This window comes from Helianthus annuus, chromosome 6 (genome assembly GCF_002127325.2).
Source record: "Helianthus annuus cultivar XRQ/B chromosome 6, HanXRQr2.0-SUNRISE, whole genome shotgun sequence".
NCBI classification, from domain to species: domain Eukaryota; kingdom Viridiplantae; phylum Streptophyta; class Magnoliopsida; order Asterales; family Asteraceae; genus Helianthus; species Helianthus annuus.
The window spans coordinates 9,537,677-9,561,382 of record NC_035438.2 but is presented as its reverse complement, the minus strand read 5'-3'; the positions used below and the strand labels follow the sequence as shown (position 1 = coordinate 9,561,382).

The window sequence follows — 23,706 nt, the reverse complement described above, 5'->3', positions numbered from 1 at the left end:
AACATAGGAATAAAAACACAAAAATTATGATGATTGATATGAATTTACCTTGATGGTTGAAATTTTGTGTTAGTTAGATGTTAAGGAATATATGAACTTGTTTAGTTGCGATAACATAGTAATTTTGTTGGCAAATTAAGCTAATATGATAGCTTATAAATAATGTCCACCAAGTGTTTGATAAAATGCCTATATGAAAATTGATTGTTAATAACTCATGAAAACCTTGGTGAAAGTTTGAGGAATTAATAGAATATTCTGTAATTATGTTATTGATTGTATCATTTATTGTATCAATATCTTCTCATATTTAGAAGATTTGATGATGTACTATTTATAGGGCATTGTATCAATGAATCAAGGCAAGTTGAATATTATTCTTACATGGTATGAAGCCCTTGATCCTCTTTTATTTCCCAACCCTCTCGCCGCTGCCCTTCTTGCCGCTACCCTTCCCTCTCGTTTTCTTCACTCTTACATCTCATGGATACCAAACTTCATCCAGCCCTAACAGTTTCCAACATCAAGACCCACATCCCGATCATTCTAGACAAAGATTCGACTCATTACACTACATGGAAAACCTTATTCAAGGTCCACTGCCAAGCCTATGAGGTCCTTCATCACCTCGCACCCAAGACTGAAGCCGTTGCCGCCTCCTCCTCTGATGCAGCGGTCACCAAGGCTGAAGCCGCTGCCGCCGATGCTTTGTGGTCTCGACTGGATGCCATTGTGCTCCAGTGGATCTATGCGACTATCTCTCCTACACTCCTTCATATCATTCTCAAACCCGGACAAACTGCAAACGAAGCTTGGACCTCTGTTAAAACCGAATTCAGTGACAACAAGAACACCCGTGCTGTGTTTCTCAGCCAAGAATTTTCTAATCTCAGTCTGGATAACTTCTCCTCCATGGCCGACTATTGCCAGCATGCCAAGCACTTGGCCGATCAACTTGAGAGCGTTGGTTCTCCGGTTGACGATCGAATGCTCGTTATCAAAATCCTAACCGGTCTTACCAAACAATATGACGACATCTCTACTGTTCTTCAGAACCGCGAGCCGCTGCCCGACTTCAATGAAACTCGCTCGCGTCTCACACTTGAAGAAAGCAAGAAAAAAAGACAGGTTGCCCGTGCTTCTTCTTCTGCCGCTACCGCGCTCACCGCCACTGCCTCCACCCAGCAACAAACCAACCAGTTCACACCCTACTATGACCGTGGGGGCCGTGGTCGCACCCGTGGGGGTCGTGGCCGCGGTCGTGGTAGATCGTCGTCTGGCCGCAACCGGCCCTAAACCAACCAACAACCCAATCAGGCCCATCCATACATAGTATTTCCAAGTAATTGGACTGCTTCACAATGGGCCAGCCTTCTCCACAACAACAATTCAGCCCAACCACCTTGCCCATATCCTTCCAAGCCTGCTTCGCCGTCCTCTCAAGGCATTCTTGGTCCGCGGCCCGATCAAGCTAACCACTCCACTTATTCTCCAACTGACATCGAGCAGGCACTATACTCCTTGGCACTCAATTCTCCAGATCGCGGCATAATGGATACCGGTGCCACCTCTCACTCGGCTAATGAGCAAGGTATATACTCCCCGTCTACTTTTAATAAGTGCACTAATAAAAACATTATCGTTGGTAATGGCATGTCTATCCCTGTTTTGGCACAAGGCAACCAGGTCCTACCCCCACCCTTCCCCCCTCTCAAACTGAACAATGTTTTATTTGCTCCTAATATTATCAAAAATCTTATTTCTGTTCGCCGTCTTACCACTGATAACTTAGTGTCTATTGAATTTGACCCCTTTGGTTTTCTTGTGAAGGATCTCAAAACTCAGGCTCCTATCCTACGATGTAACAGCACCGGCGATCTTTATCCACTGACACAACCTCTTTCCCTCAACTCTACACAACCTTCCGCTTTTGCTGCTGTTTCACAAGATCGCTGGCATCAACGCTTGGGCCACCCTGGCAATGATTTATTACAGTCTTTGAAAATTTCGTCTTTTGTGGATTATGGAAAAATTAATAAAACTCTTTGTCAAGCTTGTGTTTTTTGGTAAAAGTGTGCGATTGCCTTTTTATGATTCTATTAATTATACTCGTGCACCATTTGACATTATTCACAGTGACCTTTGGACATCACCCGTACTTAGTACGGGTGGCCACAAATATTACATTCTTTTCTTGGATGACTTCACCAATTTTTTGTGGACTTTTCCACTAGCTACCAAATCACAAGTCTTTCATACCTTCTCCACCCTACATAATTTGATTCACACTCAATTTGACCGAAAAATTAAACAGTTTCAATGTGACAACGGAAAAGAATACGCCAACCAAAATTTTTATAATTTTTGCAATCAAAACGACATGCAATTCCGATTTTCATGTCCTTACACCTCCTCACAAAAGGGTAAGGCGGAACGCAAAATCCGCACCATAAATAACATGGTTTGTACCCTTCTGGCCCAAGCTTCCGTACTTCCCAATTTTTGGCATCACGCGCTCGAAACCGCTACTTATCTCCTTAACATTCTACCCAACAAATCTTACCAATTTAAAAACCCCACCACGATGCTTTACAAATGTGTCCCCGAATATGCTCACCTTCGCATTTTCGGGTGCCTTTGCTATCCTCTCGCGCCTTCTACTACCGTAAACAAACTAGATTTTCGTTCTCACCCATGTGTCTTTCTCGGGTATCCCTCGAATCATCGAGGCTATCGATGCCTCGATCTCACCACACATCAACTTATCATCTCCCGTCACGTACACTTTGAAGAATCCATATTCCCTTATACCATTCAATCCCCAACTAAACCCCCCCGCATATGATTTCCTAAACCCCACCTACCATCCTCTTGTATGGGACTATCTTCAACAGTCCCCACCACCTCAATCCACTCGATCCCCCACCACCTCACACTCCCCCAATACCTCTACCCAAGGCCCACAACCACACGGCCCACCTTCTGCCCCACCTTCCGGCCCACCTCCTTCGTCCGACCCCTCACAGTCCCACACCAACACCGGCCCACACTCTTTGGCCCATCCCACCACACCAGCCCACTTCACTCCCCCACAGCCCCCAACCTCTACCGACCCACACCCCTTGGACCATCCCACAACACCAGCCCACTTCAATCCCAACCCGCCATCATTTGCCAGCCCGTCTCCAACACCCAGCCTAACCGCACCACCGCCCTCTCCTACTGTTCCCCCACCCCCCCACCTCCCCCAACTCGGACCATTCGAACCCGCTCTATGAGCGGCATCACTAAACCCAAACAGGTTTTTAACTTACATACCTCCACTGTCGTTCCTATTCCCAAAAACCCGCAGGTTGCCTTGTCCTCACCAGAGTGGTATAATGCTATGTCTAATGAATTTAGTGTTCTTATTAAAAACAAGATCTGAGAGCTTGTACCCAGGACTCCTGACATGAATATTATACGCAGCATGTGGTTGTTTAAACATAAATACAGGTCGGACGGTAGTTTGGAACGGTATAAAGCTCGGCTGGTTTGTGATGGTCGGAAGCAATAAACGGGCATTGACTGTGGCGAAACGTTTAGTCCCGTTGTCAAGCCTGCCACTATCCGTCTGGTTCTTTCTCTTGCATTGTCAAAGTCTTGGCCGATTCACCAGTTGGATGTCACTAATGCATTTTTACACGGCAATCTGGAAGAAATGGTGTACATGCATCAACCAATGGGTTTTCGACACCGCGACTTTCCTGATTATGTGTGTCGTCTCAACAAATCCCTCTACGGTCTCAAGCAGGCTCCGCGAGCCTGGTATCAGCGATTCACCTACTTCGTCACTTTACAAGGTTTTCGGCAAAGCAATTCCGATAACTCCTTGTTTATTTATCATCATGGTCATGATATCGCGTATCTTCTAATCTATGTCGGCGACATTATCCTTACCACGTCGACTGAGGCTCTCCGTACACGGTTAATGTCTACATTGTCTGGGGAATTCGCTATGAAGGATTTGGGACCCTTATCATATTTTTTGGGTATACAGGTGACCAGGAACGGCAATGATCTGTTTTTGTCTCAACAGGCTTATGCTAAAGACATTATTCATCGAGCATCCATGGACTCTTGTAAACCAGTTGCTACACCGGTTGACACTCAGTCCAAACTGTCCGCTACCTCCGGTCCCTTGCATGATGACCCATCTACCTACCGTAGTCTAGCAGGCGCGCTTCAATATCTTACTTTCACTCGCCCAGATATATCGTATGCTGTCCAGCAGATATGTATGCATATGCACGCTCCTCGGCTCGAGCACTGGAATGCGCTTAAGCGCATCATTCGCTATATTCAGGGCAAAGCCGATTACGGTCTGCATCTCGGCTCGGTCACCAATATGTCATTAGTTGCTTACACCGATGCTGATTGGGCTGGATGTCCTGATACTCGTCGCTCGACCTCCGGCTATTGTGTTTACATGGGTAACAATTTACTCTCCTGGTCTTCTAAGCGTCAGTCCACCATTTCACGCTCCAGTGCTGAGGCCGAATACCTGGGTGTGGCAAATGTGGTTGCTGATATATGTTGGTTACGTAATCTGCTTCTCGAGCTTCATCATCCTCTCACCCGCGCTACTCTAGTATATTGTGACAATGTGAGCGCTATATATCTTTCAGGTAACCCCGTTCAACACCAACGAACAAAACATATAGAGCTCGACAAACATTTTGTTCGCGAACAGGTTCAACGTGGCCGCATTCGAGTATTACATGTGCCATCTCGCCATCAGATAGCAGATATTTTCACCAAAGGACTTCCCCGAGTTTTATTTGACGACTTTCGTGCCAGTCTCAGCATTAGACCTCCCAACGCTTCGACTGCGAGGGTGTAATAGAATATTCTGTAATTACGTTATTGATTGTATCATTTATTGTATCAATATCTTCTCATATTTAGAAGATTTGATGATGTATTATTTATAGGGCATTGTATCAATGAATCAAGGCAAGTTGAATATTATTCTTACAGGAATGATTGCTAGTAATCTTTGAATGAACGGGCCATAAATGATTATGTGTTCTAATGATCACCTGGGTTAAATTTAGGCAACTGAAGTGAGGCTTCGGGAAGCCGAGCTGGGAATGAAACACGTCAAGGGTGATCTCTACGGTACGTGGGTACATTTTTTTATGATCTAGTATGTTGAAACATATTAACTAAAACACTCTCAAGGAGTGGAATGAAAGACCTTTGGGTCATGTGATAATCGGTTATTGGAGAAATCACAATAAGGGCATGTAAAACTAGAGTATAAATGACCCGCGGGGTCATAGAAACGAAGGTACTGCGAACAACCATGGTCACGAACCATGGTGAGAATTGATGGATGATAGTCACACTAATGGTTTTAAAGAAAACTATAAATAGTGAACCAAACAGGTCGTTTGTGGTCTATAAGGCACAAACAATGTATTGGACATGTAAAACTGAGTATAAACGACTCGCGGGTCGTAGAAGCTAAGGTATTGTCCATTATTACCAAGCACAATCGCGGATGTGATTGGGAAATAATGAGAAAAATAATGAGTATGGGAGGATTGAGCTAGAATGCTCAATGCCTATTAATAGGTTGGTTTGGGTAAAACACTGAACCGAAGAAATGAATATAAAACCAAATAACCAATGAATTCGGGTCCGAATCATGGATTTTGGATTTGAAGCTTGAAAGGAAAACTCCTAAGTATGACAACATGAGTTTGGACCAAGTTGGGTAAAACATGTGAAAATACTAAGAAAACTGGCTATGTGTGGAAATGCAGGAAGTTATTGGCAATCTGCTGTAAAACAGCCTCCCCCGAGCCACGTTGGGAGAGACCTAAGCCCTCCGAGTGTCGTGGGGGAACTGGTCAACGAGAAAAGTCATCAAGGCTCCCCTGAGCCACGCGGGGGAGAGACCTAAGCCCTCCGAGTGTCGCGAGGCATCCTAGATTCGCAAAACCATTTTCTTTCAACTGATTTTACTAATCATTTAATAAAATTTTGTGATAGGTGACTTATAAAAAAAGCACCGGGTGGATTATCAAGCTACTTGAAGAACCGAACATACCCGAATGTCTACAAGTCCCCACTTCTGTTCATGTTTTTGGAAGTTTATAATCGACCTGTATTATAAAATCAAAGTAGCATGTTATACTATTTTAAACCAACTTTTGTAAATCATATAAGTTTTTGTGGAATTTTAAATATTATAAGTACGGGTCTTGCACACCTCATGAAAAGGGGTTGGCATAGGTTCGAGACTCGGGGGTTTTGTATGATCTTTTACCTTTTCTATATTTTTTTCTTGATCACTAAGGCTCAATAATATGTTGGGCTTTGTTAACCTTAAACATAATTGAATTTAAACTTTTAATGATTATTTTTTCTTAATGTTACCAATACCCTCTGAACTACATTGATACTAGTATTGTATAACATTGGTTTAGTTTTCTTCTATAAAATGGCGTCGATTATCCCTTTCCTTTTTTATTAATGAAACAATATAACGCTTTATAAAACTCCAGTTATACATCGTCTTTATGCGCTTATTATTATGTACGGTTCAATAAAAGTTCAATTCGAACAAGTGATATATAGTTGAAGTTTTGGGAATTGATGGTTAAGAATTTGTTTATTAATTTATTAATCATGTTGGCTTTGTTAACCTTATGACACAGTATGATTTTAAACTTTAATGATTTTAATTTCTTAATATTACCAACAATAGTACTGGTATCGTATAACATCGATTTAATTTTTTTATAAGAAGACGTCGATTATCCCTTTTCGTTTTTATTAATTTAATAATGTAATGTTTTATAAATTTTCGAATACACCAATGTTATGTGCTAATTATTATATACGATTCATTAAAAGTTATGTTCCCACGGGTCATATATAGTTATATATTTTTATTATCACGAACTGAAACATCGGTACCGTACCATATTCATTTCATAGTTTTCTCGACATGACGATATAAAATTTGTTAAACACAAAGTTATATATGCAACAAAATGTTTTTTGGGTATCGTAAGCTATATCGAGTATCTGTACGATACCGGTACCGTAATGAACTTAAACGATACCGACCGAACAACACTGGTGTCGGTGCATGTACTCGTTACTATGGTTTTCGTTGTAAAACATGTGTCGCTTGCTATGCCTATAACAACCCTCGATAAAACCGACACCCTCATAATATTTCCGACACCCTAATATATTTTAAATATCAAAATGTGTCTTTATATGTGCCCCGTATGTGAAAACCGAGCCCAAAATACAAAATAACATATAATATAAATAAAAACAATAAAAATTAAGTTGAGGCGGGCCGCATGGGGCCTCACCTCAACTTAACGCGGGCCGCGCGAGGATATAGCCAGACTTCGCCAAAACCATAAGTTAAGGCGGGCCGCGTACAAGATTACTTAAGTCCATGCGGGCCGCGAGCGTCCTGAATTGTGGCGCAGCCTTGGGCCGCCACGTGGCCCAACACGCGTTGAACCTAGGTGGTGACCCGGATCAGCTAGCCTAGACCCCTAGGCCATGCGGGCCGCGTAAAGCCCAGCCCATATCCCACGCGGGCCGCGAGAGGACCAGTTTTCAGCCCTATATAAGGAAGCCTCGGGATTTCATTTCCGATCGCTCACTTCTTTCTTTCTTTCTTAATTTTCTGAATAGTATACACTATACCCGGGCATTATACCCCCTAAAATAGCGAGATTCTGCTACGATGTAAGTATTATAACCCCTGGAGACGTATTAGATACGCTGCCCGATTGATCTAGGGTTCCGTAACGGCTGTCGTGGTTCTGCCCGACGTAGTCGTTGGAATGCCGTCTCGGGGAGGGTATTACTAATGTTAAAATGAGTTATTATACTAACACACGTGCATTTGTGTAATTTATAGATTATCTCCAGGAAACCCTTACGAAAAACCTAAAACAGCAATGTGAGTTGATCCTTCTTTTTATATACTCATTTTTGTGAGTTGATTCACTTTTTGTAAACCTTTTTGTTATTGTTTTTACAAAACCTCACTTAATTAAATATATACAAAGCAGTTATTGAGTATTTGTAAAGAATACAATTATAGTGGGTATGTTGGGGTTTTGTATACAAAATTGGTTACTGGCGTGGTAACATCCCATATGTTGAGTATGACCGTACCACTAATGTTAATTGTGATGTCTTGGATACAAATGTAATTGCGGATGTGCCCTCAATACTGCAAATTGGTTTTTACTTAAACTTGATTATACTGGGAATCACTCACCAGTATTTCCCACTGACAAAATGTTTTTAAAACGCGTTTCAGGTAACAAAATGTGAAAGCCAAATAGAAGCCAGCTGGACAGCACTGGAGGCTTGGAAAAGTGGCAATAAAGTTACCTAATAATAAAATGGATGTTTTTATTCAAATAAATAGGATTTATTCCTATGAAACGTGTGTATTGAAAACTTGGGTTTTACCCATATGTTTAATGTTATAAAACATGGTGGTTTACTCTGATTAAAATATTTCCTAACTACGGTCCTGATGAAAATTTCCGCTGCCAAATTGGATAAATAAATGTGATACCACCGAAACTGGCTCACGGCCGCCCGTTCCCGGGAACTAGGGATTGGGGGCTGTGACAGAAGGTGGTATCAGAGCTATGCCACTGATTCAGCCACAGAAGTGTTCTGCTGACATCAAAATTCAAAGTGTTAGGAAATAAATTATGGAAATACGTGTATGATTGTATTTCTTGCTATGTGTTATCTGACTATTTGTTAGTTTACAGTATGAGTGACCAAGGACCTTCTGACGCCTATCGTCAACTGTCTTGTTCGCCTAGGAGCGAAGGCACCTCCTCTTCTCAGCCTGCCCTCTCAGGGTATTCTGCTGACACAGAAGAAGGGATCTTTGTGTTTAAGGCTCAGTCTGAAGAGCCATTTCCTCAGAAAAAGAGGGGATGGTTCAGTAGAGGAGCGCACGAGTGTAGGAAAAGAATGAAAAAGTTGCAGGAACGGCGAGTGTTAGCCGCAGCAAAAAGAGAAACTGATGCTTATAATCAGGATATGCTCAATAGGGGTATCGCTAATATCCATATTTTAGCAACCACTGCTGCTGACCCAAACCTGGAACAAATGCTAGCACCACAACCACAAAATCCTGACCAACCCATGGAAGTAGAAGACTAGATAGAAATGCCTGATTACAACCCGGAGGAGATACCTAGGGTACCTGCACCTGATCCTCTAGACCCAAACAATTACGACCCCTGGTGGGATGATGTTAGGGACTACGTGCAACAAAACCCAATACAGGAAAATATGCCAATGCCCAACTTAGGAGCTTACCCAGGGTTAGATCCTCAAGATCCCTACAACATTAGTGATGCATACGTTAGGGAAATTTTAGAGAATCCATACCCGTACCAGACCCCTATGCCTCCGTATCAGGAACCCGTACCTCAGTTTCCAAACCCAGTCCTAGAACCTGCACCCCCAATGAGTGCAGAAAATGTCCAAGAACTTAGGACTTTTGGGGAGGAAATTTTAGAAAGCAGTGATCGTATGCGACAGGTGGGAGAACGCCTCGTATGGAAATACGATGAGCGTAATATGGATTTTTGGATGAATCCATATCAGTGAAGGTGATGGTAGAAACAGTAATAATAATAATAAAATAATATATGTGTGTATGTGTTAGAAAAAAAAAACTACGGATGCTTATTATTAGTATTGTAGCTTTACATTTCAGCCGGTATTGTAATTTAAATTTCAGTACTAGTGTGTAATGATGCATACTATATAAATAGAGTAAAAGTCGCAATGCTCGACGTTTTTGGTTAAACGTACATGTCATGTGATTGGCTATATTCAAATATTAATTGTGATATTAATATTTGGTAAATGTTTAAAATTCAGATGGCCGACGAAGGAAATCAAGATAATCTGAATAACGATAACCAGAGTAACATTAACGTGGTTAATGAGAATCCGGACAATAATAACAATGGAAACCAAATGGATAATAGTGCCGTTCAACATATAGTGGCACAAGGAATTATAGATGCAATGCCATTTATTATTCAAACGGTTCAAGAAGCGAATAATAAAAGTAAGCATAGCAGTAAACGACCAAGTGAACCGGAACACAGCGTGAACAATGGACCCGTACTTCAAGCGCCCATTCCCAAAAGAAGAAGAACCATGCCATATGGTTGTTCTTACAAGGAATTCTGGTCCTGTAAACCAATAGAATTCTCGGGCAATGAAGGACCCATTGCAGCTCTACGCTGGATGGAGAAAACTGAGGCCGTTTTAAAAATAAGCAAATGTGCTGAAGAAGATAAGATAATGTTTGCTTCAAATCTGTTTAAAAACGCAGCCTTAGAATGGTGGAACACTATCCTCCAGTCAAGAGGAAGTGATAGGATTTATAACATGGAATGGGAGGAATTTAAGAATATGGTAGAAAGGAAATTCTGCCCTCCCAATGAAAAGGAACAAATAGCAAATAAGTTTCTGAATCTAAGAATGACCGGGGTAGACAGTAAGGGTTACACTACCACATTCTTTGAATATGCTAGGATAGTACCTACCCTTGCATCACCTGAACCGGTATTAATCTCCCGTTATATCTGGGGATTAATTGGAGAGATTAGACATGTAGTCAAGGCAGCTAGACCCCAAACCATAGAGGAAGCTGTAGAACTAGCCAATACCTTGACAGATGAGTTAATCCGTACTAGAGAAGAAGACCAGAGGAGAAACCTAACCCAAAGGCTTACTCAAGAATTCCGTTATAGGAATTCCAATCGTAGGAATGTAGGTTCTACCTCTGCACCCTACTGCAAAGCCTGCAGAAAGAAGCATTCTGGAAGATGCTCTACTTACTGTAATTTTTGCAAGGCCCCAGGACACAAGGAAGAGAATTGCAAGAAGAAATCCAGTAATGGATTGTGTTTCAACTGTGGAGAAAAAGGTCACATTAGGACAAACTGTCCGAAATTGGCTCCAGCTGCAACCAACAAAAATCCTAAAAATGCTAGAGCATTCGTGCTAACTGCAGACGAAGCTAGACTAATTCCGGACGTCATTGCTGGTACGTTTTTAGTTAATGATATTTTTGCTAAAGTATTATTTGACTCTGGTGCCAACCAAAGTTTTATTAATACTAGGGGTGTTCAAAAAAATCCGGATCCGAAACCGAATCCGAAATATCCGAAAATCCGTATCCGAAATATCCGAAATTTCGGATATCCGAAAATTCGGATATCCGAAAATCGAATAATCCGAATTTTCGGATTCGGATTCGGATATGAATTTCAAAAATTTCGGATAATCCGATTATCCGATATCCGAAAACTAATTATTTTTTTATAAATATATATATTATATGAGCATTATATTTTGTTTGAAGTATTGTAAAAGTTAGTAAAAAAGTAGTAATTATTTGTATTTGTGTGAATTTATGATTGTTTTTAGTTTTAAATGTTAGAAATTTATAAAATCGAATTTAAGTTTAGTTTTAATCTATACACGAAACGGATTTTTTGATTTTTTTTTATAAATTCGGATATCCGTTTGGATATCCGAATCCGTATCCGAAATTTCGGATATCCGAAAATCGGATATCCGAAATTTCGGATACGGATTCGGATATCAATATTCACTATCCGAAATTTTCGGATATCCGATTTTCGGATATCCGAAAACCGGATAATCCGATCTTGAACACCCCTAATTAATACTTCATTTTGCAAACTCCTAAATCAATCATTAACTAAACTACCACAAGAATGTCTAGTAGAAACAGCAAATGGAGAAACCATTAAGATTTCTGAAATCTTGCAAGGAGCGAGAATAGAAAATTTTAATCAAAAATTTATTGCAAACCTTTACCCAATGAATCTGGTAGGATTTGATGTCGTATTAGGAATGGATTGGTTAATAGCCAATAAAGCCAATATCTTATGTGATCAAAAGTCAATACAGATAAAATCACCAAGAGGTGAAAAGATCACAATTAAAGGAGATAAACCATCTAGATCCACTAAATTCATCTCTGTAATGAAAACTGCAAGTTGTATAAGGAAAGGATCTATAGTGTATTTGATTTCTATAATCACTAACACTAAAGGAAAAGAATTAAAAGACATTCCAGTAGTGTCCCAATTTTCAGACGTCTTTCCAGAAGAATTGCCAGGACTACCGCCAGACAGGGAAGTTGAATTCAGAATTCATCTGTTACCAGGAACAGCACCGATTGCCAAAGCACCTTACCGTTTGGCACCCGCTGAAATGCAAGAACTAAAGAAACAATTAGACGAATTGTTGGAGAAAGGATTTATACAGCCAAGTTCATCACCATGGGGAGCGCCGATTTTATTTATTAAAAAGAAGGACGGATCAATGCGTATGTGCATTGACTACCGTGAATTGAACAAAGTCACAATTAAGAATCGGTATCCATTACCGAGGATCGATGATTTGTTTGATCAACTTCAAGGAGCTCGATTTTTCTCTAAAATCGATTTAAGATCAGAATATCATCAATTAAAGGTACAGGAAGAGGATATTCCTAAAACCGCATTCAGAACAAGGTATGGTCATTATGAATTTACTGTCATGCCATTTGGTTTAACCAATGCCCCAGCCGCATTTATGGACATGATGAACCGAATATGTAAGCCATATTTGGATAAATTCATAATTGTCTTCATAGATGATATTCTAATTTACTCTAAAAGTAAAGATGAGCATGCAAAGCACTTGCACTTACTTTTAAGTTTATTAAGAAAAGAGAAGCTTTATGCTAAGTTTTCAAAGTGTGAGTTTTGGTTAGAACAAGTACAATTCCTCGGACATTTAGTTAACCATGAAGGAATTCATGTAGATCCAACAAAGATCGAGGCAATTACCAAATGGAAAACCCCAGAGTCACCAACTGAAGTTAGAAGTTTCTTAGGATTGGCCGGTTATTATAGAAGATTTATTCGAGATTTTTCTAGAATAGCCATTCCTTTAACTAAGTTAACCTGTAAATCTGTTAAGTTTGAATGGGGACCAAAACAAGAAGAAGCCTTTAGAATCCTTAAGCAAAGATTAACCCATACACCCATACTAGCGTTACCAGAAGGAACTGAAGACTTTGTAGTCTTTTGTGATGCTTCTAAGTTAGGTTATGGATGCGTATTGATGCAACGTCAAAAGTGTAACACCTTGCTATTTCGTACCCTCTATATTTGGAAACCTTTGTTTATAATCCTATTCTTGGAAAATTTGCGTTCTCGTAATCGTCGTTCGATGTAACCTTTGTAAAATCCGAGACTTGAATCACAATGAAATTCTCGTTTGAACGAAATATTATTCAAGGATTCTTTATTTATCAACACTTGATACTCGTTAAACTAGTTGAAACTCGTAAAATAATGAAAACTAGAAGGTTTCCCGAAGTGATTAATCGTCGAAAATCTTTTATCCTTATTTCGTTATAAATATGGTTACTTATAAATTGTTTAGTTAATTAAATTAATTAATTTTACCATTTAAAGGTTTATTTTTAAACTAGTTAGTTTCGTTAGAAATTAACGTTAGTAAACTAACCTAGTTAGTTTGTAATATAAAATTGTTCCTTCTTTTAAACAACTTGGTTAAATAAGTTCAGGGATGAATTGTGCAATTTCTGAAAGTATAAGGTTATAATTAAATAAAAAAAACAAACAAAAGAATGATGACTACGGGGATCAAACCCGTATCCCCAGCCTCCACAAACGCACACTTAACCACTCGGCTACAGCCTCTTTATCGAACAAAGCCGGAGCCGCAAAACCTTTAACCTCTCACAAACGGGACTCTGTTCAGCACACAAAAACCATCAAAAGAAAAGACTGCAGACCACAGGACTTGAACCCGGGTCTGCAGCCTCATAATCACACACGCAGACCAGTTGAGCTGGAAATCCTCTTTGAACAAAACCCGACCAATATATCTTTAATACACACGTTAAAAAGGGCCTGATCAGCGACCAGACCCCATTTTCAGCGCGTTTTAGCGGGGTTTTGTGCTTATTTGAGTTTTAAACTCATTTTTAACATTTATTACTCAACCACAAACTAACCTAATCATTCCCTATAAATACCACACCTCCTCCAAGCTCAAAACACTTTACAAACACTTCCAAATCCCTCTCAATCACTTAAAATCGTTGCTGAAAGTTCAGGTTCGGACAGATTCATCGAGCTTTACGAAAATGAACATAACTTCTTCATTTCTTGTCCGTTTTGGTCCATTCTTTTTCCAAAACGCTTGGCTTGACCTTGGCTTCGATTCTAGGGGTGTTTCACAGCAAACAAGCCCCTGGAACTCCGGCAAAAAGGCTTCAAAGTCTACTGTTTAAATTTGTTTTCATTAATCTTTGTTTAGACATGAGTTTAACTCACTCAAACCTATGTCCTTATGCTTATAACCACTCCTATGGTTAGTTAGGCTTAAAAACAAGGCTGAGAAATGTTAAATTAGAGGTGTAAACCTCACATATTTTCTGTTTTATTCAAGGGTTTTAACCCACAAGTGATGTTCAAGCTTCAAGCTTGATGAAGGTGTGATTATGGACTAACTTGAGTTGTCTAATATAAAATCCCCACATCACTTGATGATTTCTCATAGTTTTGTTGTTTACATACTTGTAATAATCTTAGTTCATGACCCTCCTTGTATGTTTTTACAACAAGTGTAGTGGTGAACACTTAGAGGTACCTAAATGGGAGCTTGTTCTTCCTACCTCCTACATGATTTCCATGATACTTAGAGGTACCTAAATGAAGATCCTAATCTTCTACCTCATGCTTGAAATATTGGACTTAATAATATGTATATAATATATGTAATATATAAACACATAATCCAAATAATCGAATCTTAGATGATGAATTAGTGTTCATATGTCCAAGTACTAGATTATATCATCCTATAGTATGATAACTTGTTACGATTCTAATGGAACCTTGCTCCATGAAACCATATAAACTCCTTGGAGTACATAGTGTCAAGAACAAGTATCATATGTATTAGATGATTATTTTCACATGTTATTCTCATATGTTATTTTCATGTTGTTTTATTCCGAATCTCGACTCTAAACATACTTGAACTTTAACCCTTATACATTCGGACTCTAAATCTCTACTCGTCAACAATTGGATAATCGGAAAGCATATGCAAGCCTTGTGAGTATACTCGATCCCTTTTTCCCCTTTACACTTTGGGACGCAACATGTATACCTATTCAAAACAACTTTTATGCTTAAACAAAACATACTCTATCTATGAACGTGACATGAAACTATTATGAATATTTGCTATGCTTGTATGCTCTATGAACGATTTGGAACGTTATATGCTCATTAACTTTGCTAGCCCACCTTAACAATTATAGCGCTATAGGATTAACGCCCCGCCCGTTATTCTAATTGGGTATTGTTAAGTTAAACATTACCACCCCGCTGAACGATTGGGATTAGGCTATTTTTATGCGTTGTATTCATGGGTTTGATCATATTGTACGCCAAAAATTGCATTGCTAGTAAATTTATTCACTTAGTAACATGTTGGATATGAGTTTTATTCTATTATGCTATGTAGTCAAACTTGTATACTCGCCTTTGCTTTTGCATTGAACTCTATTTTAATACATGTTGCAGGTTAATTATTGAGATGATACTCAAGACGAAACAAGATTTAGGGTGGACTAGATACACACCTAGATTAATCTATCTTTTGTTGTTATGTTACAATTTGAAACTATGTTGTTATTTCTATTTGAATCTTGTATGACAAATTAGTTTTGAAACGAAATTTGAATTTAATTAAATATTGTCACATAGTGTTATGAAGTCTCTAGCAATCTATACACACTTCGTCTCATCCCGATGTTTCCGCCATCGGTTGGGGTGTGACAGATTGGTATCAGAGCCATAACTATAGGGAATTAGGAAAAGTAGGAATGCTTTAACCTAGTCTATAGTTTTAGAGCTTGAAACTACTTGCATGCTACTTTATTTGCTTTTATTTATTCTCTTTTGATCTTTTAAGCATGATTCGTCACTTATGTGTTAACACTTGACGTGCTATACTTGTTTTATTATGCGTTAATATTTGTTTCATTGTTCTCTCCTTCATGTGTTATTCGTGACATACTTTTTATATGCTAGAAATTGTTTTATTCTTTATGTGCTATTCTTGACTTGTTTATACTTGTTCGTTTATTCCCTTAACATACGCGCTTTCTAAGATTTTGCTTGATTATTATAATTCCGACAACACTCATATTATACAAATGACTCTCATTCAGTTTAAATTCTATTTTTTTTTTGCATGAAATTACACCATTAAGTTAGGGGTGAAACCCACATCTTAATGGAAATTTCAATTTCAAATTCTAGTGGACCCTCGTCAACGTGTCGAAATTTAATTTTGACCCGACGAGTACCACCACACTTAGGTACAAAGTTGTCAAGTTAGGGGTGAAACCCGCACCTCGTCGACTAGTCCCACTCCTTGATTTTAAAGATCCCGCCAAGTCTCGAATTTTCGATTGAATTGGGGCATGTAGTAACCGGAAGGGTGAATACCGTTAACCGACCTGTCGGCGAGAGTATATCACCTATTAGGCCAAAGCATGCTTCTCAATTTCAAGAGACCTTTCGACCACTTTGGTTAGTCAACGTTCCATTTTGGAACCATCCAAAATTTTAATCGAACTTACGCTTTATTATTTTGATCTTTTATGATGAAATTCTATCTTGTCAATTTTGAACCATTTGTGAGATTTCACTTTTGCGCATACATCATACTATTACTTTTCGTACGATTATGCATCATTAGCATGCATAATTTCTCGTAATTTTATTTACATTTTTTTTTGTAACGACAAGTGGAGACATATCATCGAGATAGGAGTGATTTCCTTACCTTGACGATTAACTTCGCTTCTTTTTCTCATCTTACAACGACCTCGCCAATGGGTTAGGGGTGATTCCCTTACCTTGGTGATCGTTACCGATACTTTCTTTTAATAGACTATATTATGTAAACCCGATCATGTTTACATCTAAATCGTTTATCATTAATCAGACCTCTAATTATTTCAAAATGCATTATTTATACAAAGGAATTTCTTACCCTACCATCTATTTTCATATAGCTCACATACCCAAAATTTTTTTAACTTTTTCGTAGACGCTTGTTCTTCAATATTCAAAATTTCACGAAATGCTACTTATCAACCTAGTTGGTCTAATAAATCTATTGCCCATGAAATTTTGTATTCAACGTAACTATTGAAAAAGGCTCATCTTATACCCTTAAACTAGAGATTTTCTATTTTCAATTGGGAATCAAACCAGCTTTTTCAAGCACACCTATAAAATACTACCAGTGTTATTCAATCATTTTCTAAATTTTCTTTCAAAATCAATAAAATTTTTTATTAAAGACGCTTTTTCAACAATCACTAAGATCGTATACCAAAATCCTTTTTCTTAAGAATCACCGTTGTCACAAAAATATCTAAAATTCGAAATTCTTCTTTAATGCAAGATCATTTAAAATGATGCAAACTTATTTACTTCTAGAACCTTTTCAACCATTATTTAATACGCCAATTTAATTCAAAATGTGTGGGCAAGGAAACTTCATAAGAACCAACCATCTTCAGCGTATGTAAATCCTTTTTAAAACAAGAGTAGCATTTCCTTTCTTTCACAAAGTACAACACATATAACCAGTATATATTTTATACTCTCTTTACATTTACAAACTAGATTCTATATTTCATGTCGACTCAATCTATTTTGATTTTAATTAAACTTCACGCTTTGCTCAAACAACTATACATGCATACTATCTTACGTGTTTTAGTTTATATCTCGCGTCAATATCGCAAATACTACTCATTTTTGTTTTCTTTTATACTCAAAACTTCTTAATCTTTTACGCACTTAACTTCATATACTATTAATACCGTATACAAAATCCTTATCTCTTACACTGATATTCATATTCATACATTTTACGTTATACTCATATGTTACACATATATTCAGATTTATATTCATATTCATCCAATTATACTTACACTCACATTTATACAATTACGTCTACACTAATATTCATATTCATGTTTACACTCATACATCCTACTTATACCTATATCTGTACAACCATGCTTAAACTTATATTCACACTCTGTACACCTATTTTATTCATACTAAATTAATTATGATTACACTTATATTCATATTGATACTCGCATTTATACAATATATGTTATACTCGTACTCATATATATACTCTCATTTATACTATTTACGTTTATGCTCACGTGCATTCGTTTATGCTCGAATTCGTATCCACATTTATACTCATTTTCATACACGTTATGCTTATAGTTTTACTCATACTCCTTACATGCGTTTTGTGTTATTGCTCTCGTTCGTGTTTATATTTAAACTTATAATATGCTCATGCTTTTTACTCAAAATTTATACTTTCGCACCTATACGCGGGTGAAACCCGAGGGATTCGCTTACGTTGTTATACTATATGGAATGCAAACGCGCTTATATGCTACATCCCTATGAATACCTTAAAATCATACGCAACCAGTACAAGCTATGCAGATCATGCGACGATCGTTATAATCGCGGGTGCACACGGGATTATAGTGATGGGCGTATGAGAACCATAGAGTGTACTACTGTGTATGGTAAGACACGGAACGTAACATGACACCTAATACGAGACGGACGTAATATGGTCAAAACGTGGTGGATACGCCGCTGGTACTTTCTATATATAATTGTTTTCACCATATTACTAAACTTTCGTAGAACGTGCCATGAGTAATTCAGTGCTTTGCAAACCTTTGGACCTAATTCAACTTTAAACAACTCACAAACGCATTATACCCGATTATCCACGACGAGAATTCATTCTTAAGCACGCTACGTTCATCTATCCAACACTTATGCTATTCTTATACTTGCATTCATTAAGAGTCACTCGTTCACTTCCATACTCTCATTATTCTCCATTATTCTTTTCTTCCATATGAACCTCAAGCTTTTTTAAACGAACGAAACCTAACTTATCGCTTTAACTACATACGCACCTACACGCTTTCAACTATGTCGATACCTCAAATCGTTTGAGCCAAACAACTTCTTTTACAAACCCATCTTGTCGCACTTCAAAATTTCATACCTTTTACGTTTCAAAATTTTCAAGTCTCAAATTTAAACAATCACCCTCTTGTCAAAAAAAAAACCCTCTTTCAAGTCTTCCTCTTGAATAAATTTCGGGACGAAATTTTCTAAAGGGGGGGAGACTGTAACACCTTGCTATTTCGTACCCTCTATATTTGGAAACCTTTGTTTATAATCCTATTCTTGGAAAATTTGCGTTCTCGTAATCGTCGTTCGATGTAACCTTTGTAAAATCCGAGACTTGAATCACAATGAAATTCTCGTTTGAACGAAATATTATTCAAGGATTCTTTATTTATCAACACTTGATACTCGTTAAACTAGTTGAAACTCGTAAAATAATGAAAACTAGAAGGTTTCCCGAAGTGATTAATCGTCGAAAATCTTTTATCCTTATTTCGTTATAAATATGGTTACTTATAAATTGTTTAGTTAATTAAATTAATTAATTTTACCATTTAAAGGTTTATTTTTAAACTAGTTAGTTTCGTTAGAAATTAACGTTAGTAAACTAACCTAGTTAGTTTGTAATATAAAATTGTTCCTTCTTTTAAACAACTTGGTTAAATAAGTTCAGGGATGAATTGTGCAATTTCTGAAAGTATAAGGTTATAATTAAATAAAAAAAACAAACAAAAGAATGATGACTACGGGGATCAAACCCGTATCCCCAGCCTCCACAAACGCACACTTAACCACTCGGCTACAGCCTCCTTATCGAACAAAGCCGGAGCCGCAAAACCTTTAACCTCTCACAAACGGGACTCTGTTCAGCACACAAAAACCATCAAAAGAAAAGACTGCAGACCACAGGACTTGAACCCGGGTCTGCAGCCTCATAATCACACACGCAGACCAGTTGAGCTGGAAATCCTCTTTGAACAAAACCCGACCAATATATCTTTAATACACACGTTAAAAAGGGCCTGATCAGCGACCAGACCCCATTTTCAGCGCGTTTTAGCGGGGTTTTGTGCTTATTTGAGTTTTAAACTCATTTTTAACATTTATTACTCAACCACAAACTAACCTAATCATTCCCTATAAATACCACACCTCCTCCAAGCTCAAAACACTTTACAAACACTTCCAAATCCCTCTCAATCACTTAAAATCGTTGCTGAAAGTTCAGGTTCGGACAGATTCATCGAGCTTTACGAAAATGAACATAACTTCTTCATTTCTTGTCCGTTTTGGTCCATTCTTTTTCCAGAACGCTTGGCTTGACCTTGGCTTCGATTCTAGGGGTGTTTCACAGCAAACAAGCCCCTGGAACTCCGGCAAAAAGGCTTCAAAGTCTACTGTTTAAATTTGTTTTCATTAATCTTTGTTTAGACATGAGTTTAACTCACTCAAACCTATGTCCTTATGCTTATAACCACTCCTATGGTTAGTTAGGCTTAAAAACAAGGCTGAGAAATGTTAAATTAGAGGTGTAAACCTCACATATTTTCTGTTTTATTCAAGGGTTTTAACCCACAAGTGATGTTCAAGCTTCAAGCTTGATGAAGGTGTGATTATGGACTAACTTGAGTTGTCTAATATAAAATCCCCACATCACTTGATGATTTCTCATAGTTTTGTTGTTTACATACTTGTAATAATCTTAGTTCATGACCCTCCTTGTATGTTTTTACAACAAGTGTAGTGGTGAACACTTAGAGGTACCTAAATGGGAGCTTGTTCTTCCTACCTCCTACATGATTTCCATGATACTTAGAGGTACCTAAATGAAGATCCTAATCTTCTACCTCATGCTTGAAATATTGGACTTAATAATATGTATATAATATATGTAATATATAAACACATAATCCAAATAATCGAATCTTAGATGATGAATTAGTGTTCATATGTCCAAGTACTAGATTATATCATCCTATAGTATGATAACTTGTTACGATTCTAATGGAACCTTGCTCCATGAAACCATATAAACTCCTTGGAGTACATAGTGTCAAGAACAAGTATCATATGTATTAGATGATTATTTTCACATGTTATTCTCATATGTTATTTTCATGTTGTTTTATTCCGAATCTCGACTCTAAACATACTTGAACTTTAACCCTTATACATTCGGACTCTAAATCTCTACTCGTCAACAATTGGATAATCGGAAAGCATATGCAAGCCTTGTGAGTATACTCGATCCCTTTTTCCCCTTTACACTTTGGGACGCAACATGTATACCTATTCAAAACAACTTTTATGCTTAAACGAAACATACTCTATCTATGAACGTGACATGAAACTATTATGAATATTTGCTATGCTTGTATGCTCTATGAACGATTTGGAACGTTATATGCTCATTAACTTTGCTAGCCCACCTTAACAATTATAGCGCTATAGGATTAACGCCCCGCCCGCTATTCTAATTGGGTATTGTTAAGTTAAACATTACCACCCCGCTGAACGATTGGGATTAGGCTATTTTTATGCGTTGTATTCATGGGTTTGATCATATTGTACGCCAAAAATTGCATTGCTAGTAAATTTATTCACTTAGTAACATGTTGGATATGAGTTTTATTCTATTATGCTATGTAGTCAAACTTGTATACTCGCCTTTGCTTTTGCATTGAACTCTATTTTAATACATGTTGCAGGTTAATTATTGAGATGATACTCAAGACGAAACAAGATTTAGGGTGGACTAGATACACACCTAGATTAATCTATCTTTTGTTGTTATGTTACAATTTGAAACTATGTTGTTATTTCTATTTGAATCTTGTATGACAAATTAGTTTTGAAACGAAATTTGAATTTAATTAAATATTGTCACATAGTGTTATGAAGTCTCTAGCAATCTATACACACTTCGTCTCATCCCGATGTTTCCGCCATCGTTTGGGGTGTGACAAAAAGGTTATAGCTTATGCATCTAGACAGCTTAAGAGTCATGAAGGAAATTATTCGACCCATGATTTGGAATTAGGAGCCATAATTTTTGCCCTTAAGATTTGGAGACATTATCTTTATGGTAGTAAGTTTACAATATTCACGGATCATAAGAGTTTAAGATATGTCTTCGGGCAAAAAGAATTGAATATGAGACAGAGACGCTGGATGGAATTACTTAGTGATTATGATTGTGATATCCAGTATCATGCAGGAAAAGCCAATGTGGTGGCTGATGCTTTAAGTCGAAAATATCACGAAAAGCCAAAAAGGGTACGTTCTCTTAAATTAAATCTACAAGTAGATTTAAACAATCAAATTAGAAAAGCACAAGAACCAGTAATCAAGGAGGATACTGAAAAATTAAAAGGAATGATTAAGGAATTAGAACAAGGAACAGATGGAATTTGGAGGTTCCATAAAAAGAGAATGTGGATACCTAAATTAGGAAATTTACGTCACCGTATATTAGAAGAAGCCCATAAGTCTAAATATACGATGCATCCAGGAAGTGATAAAATGTACCAGGATTTAAGGAAAAATTTCTGGTGGATAGGAATGAAAAAGGATGTAGCAGCTTATGTTTCTAAATGTTTAACTTGCTCACAAGTTAAAGCTGAACATCAGAAACCCTCAGGATTGTTACAACAATTAGAAATACCAGTTTGGAAATGGGAATTGATAACAATGGATTTTGTTACCAAATTGCCTAAAACAAGGAAAGGTAATGATACAATCTGGGTGATTGTAGATAGGTTAACCAAATCAGCTCATTTCTTACCAATGAAAGAAACCTTTAGTATGGAACAATTAGCCAAATTGTATGTAAATGAAATTGTTTCATTACATGGCATTCCTTTATCAATTGTTTCTGATAGGGATAGCCGTTTTACCTCTCATTTTTTGGTCAAGTTTCCAAAAAGCAATGGGAACCAGGTTAAATCTAAGCACAGCTTATCATCCTCAAACGGACGGACAAAGTGAAAGGACAATTCAGACAATGGAGGACATGCTTAGAGCTTGTGTAATTGATTTTGGAGGTAATTGGGACGAACACTTACCTTTAATAGAATTTTCTTATAATAACAGTTATCACACAAGTATCAATGCTGCACCATTCGAAGCACTTTATGGACGAAAGTGCAGAACCCCAGTCTGTTGGGCAGAAATTGGGGAAAAACAATTATCTGGACCTGAAGTAGTACAAGAAACAACTGACAAAATCATTCAAGTCAAGGAACGACTGAAAGCAGCACGTGATCGACAAAAGAGTTATGCCGATAACAGACGCAAACCATTAGAATTTCAAGTGGGAGATAAAGTATTATTGAAAGTCTCTCCCTGGAAAGGAGTAGTAAGATTCATCAAGAGAGGAAAGCTAAGTCCTAGGTATATTGGACCTTTCAAAATTCTTAAAAGAATAGGACCTGTAGCCTATCAGCTACAACTGCCAGAGGAAATGGCGGGAATACATGATGTATTTCATGTATCTAATCTCAAAAAGTGT

The 23,706-nt window shown here is 37.8% G+C and overlaps 2 protein-coding genes across 2 annotated transcripts; both read left to right on the top strand.

Annotated features, from left to right (window-relative positions):
* Nucleotides 1-483: 483 nt before the first annotated feature.
* Nucleotides 484-1,296, top strand: LOC110944366. Its single transcript, XM_022186026.1, has one exon. It carries the CDS (start codon nt 484-486, stop codon nt 1,294-1,296), a length of 813 nt encoding a protein of 270 aa, XP_022041718.1.
* Nucleotides 1,297-3,700: 2,404 nt separating this feature from the next.
* On the top strand, nt 3,701-6,147 carry LOC110944367 (uncharacterized mitochondrial protein AtMg00810-like). The gene is made up of 3 exons (XM_022186027.2): nt 3,701-4,645; nt 5,097-5,168; nt 6,040-6,147. Exons 1-3 carry the CDS (start codon nt 3,701-3,703, stop codon nt 6,145-6,147), a joined length of 1,125 nt encoding a protein of 374 aa, XP_022041719.2.
* Nucleotides 6,148-23,706: the final 17,559 nt, after the last annotated feature.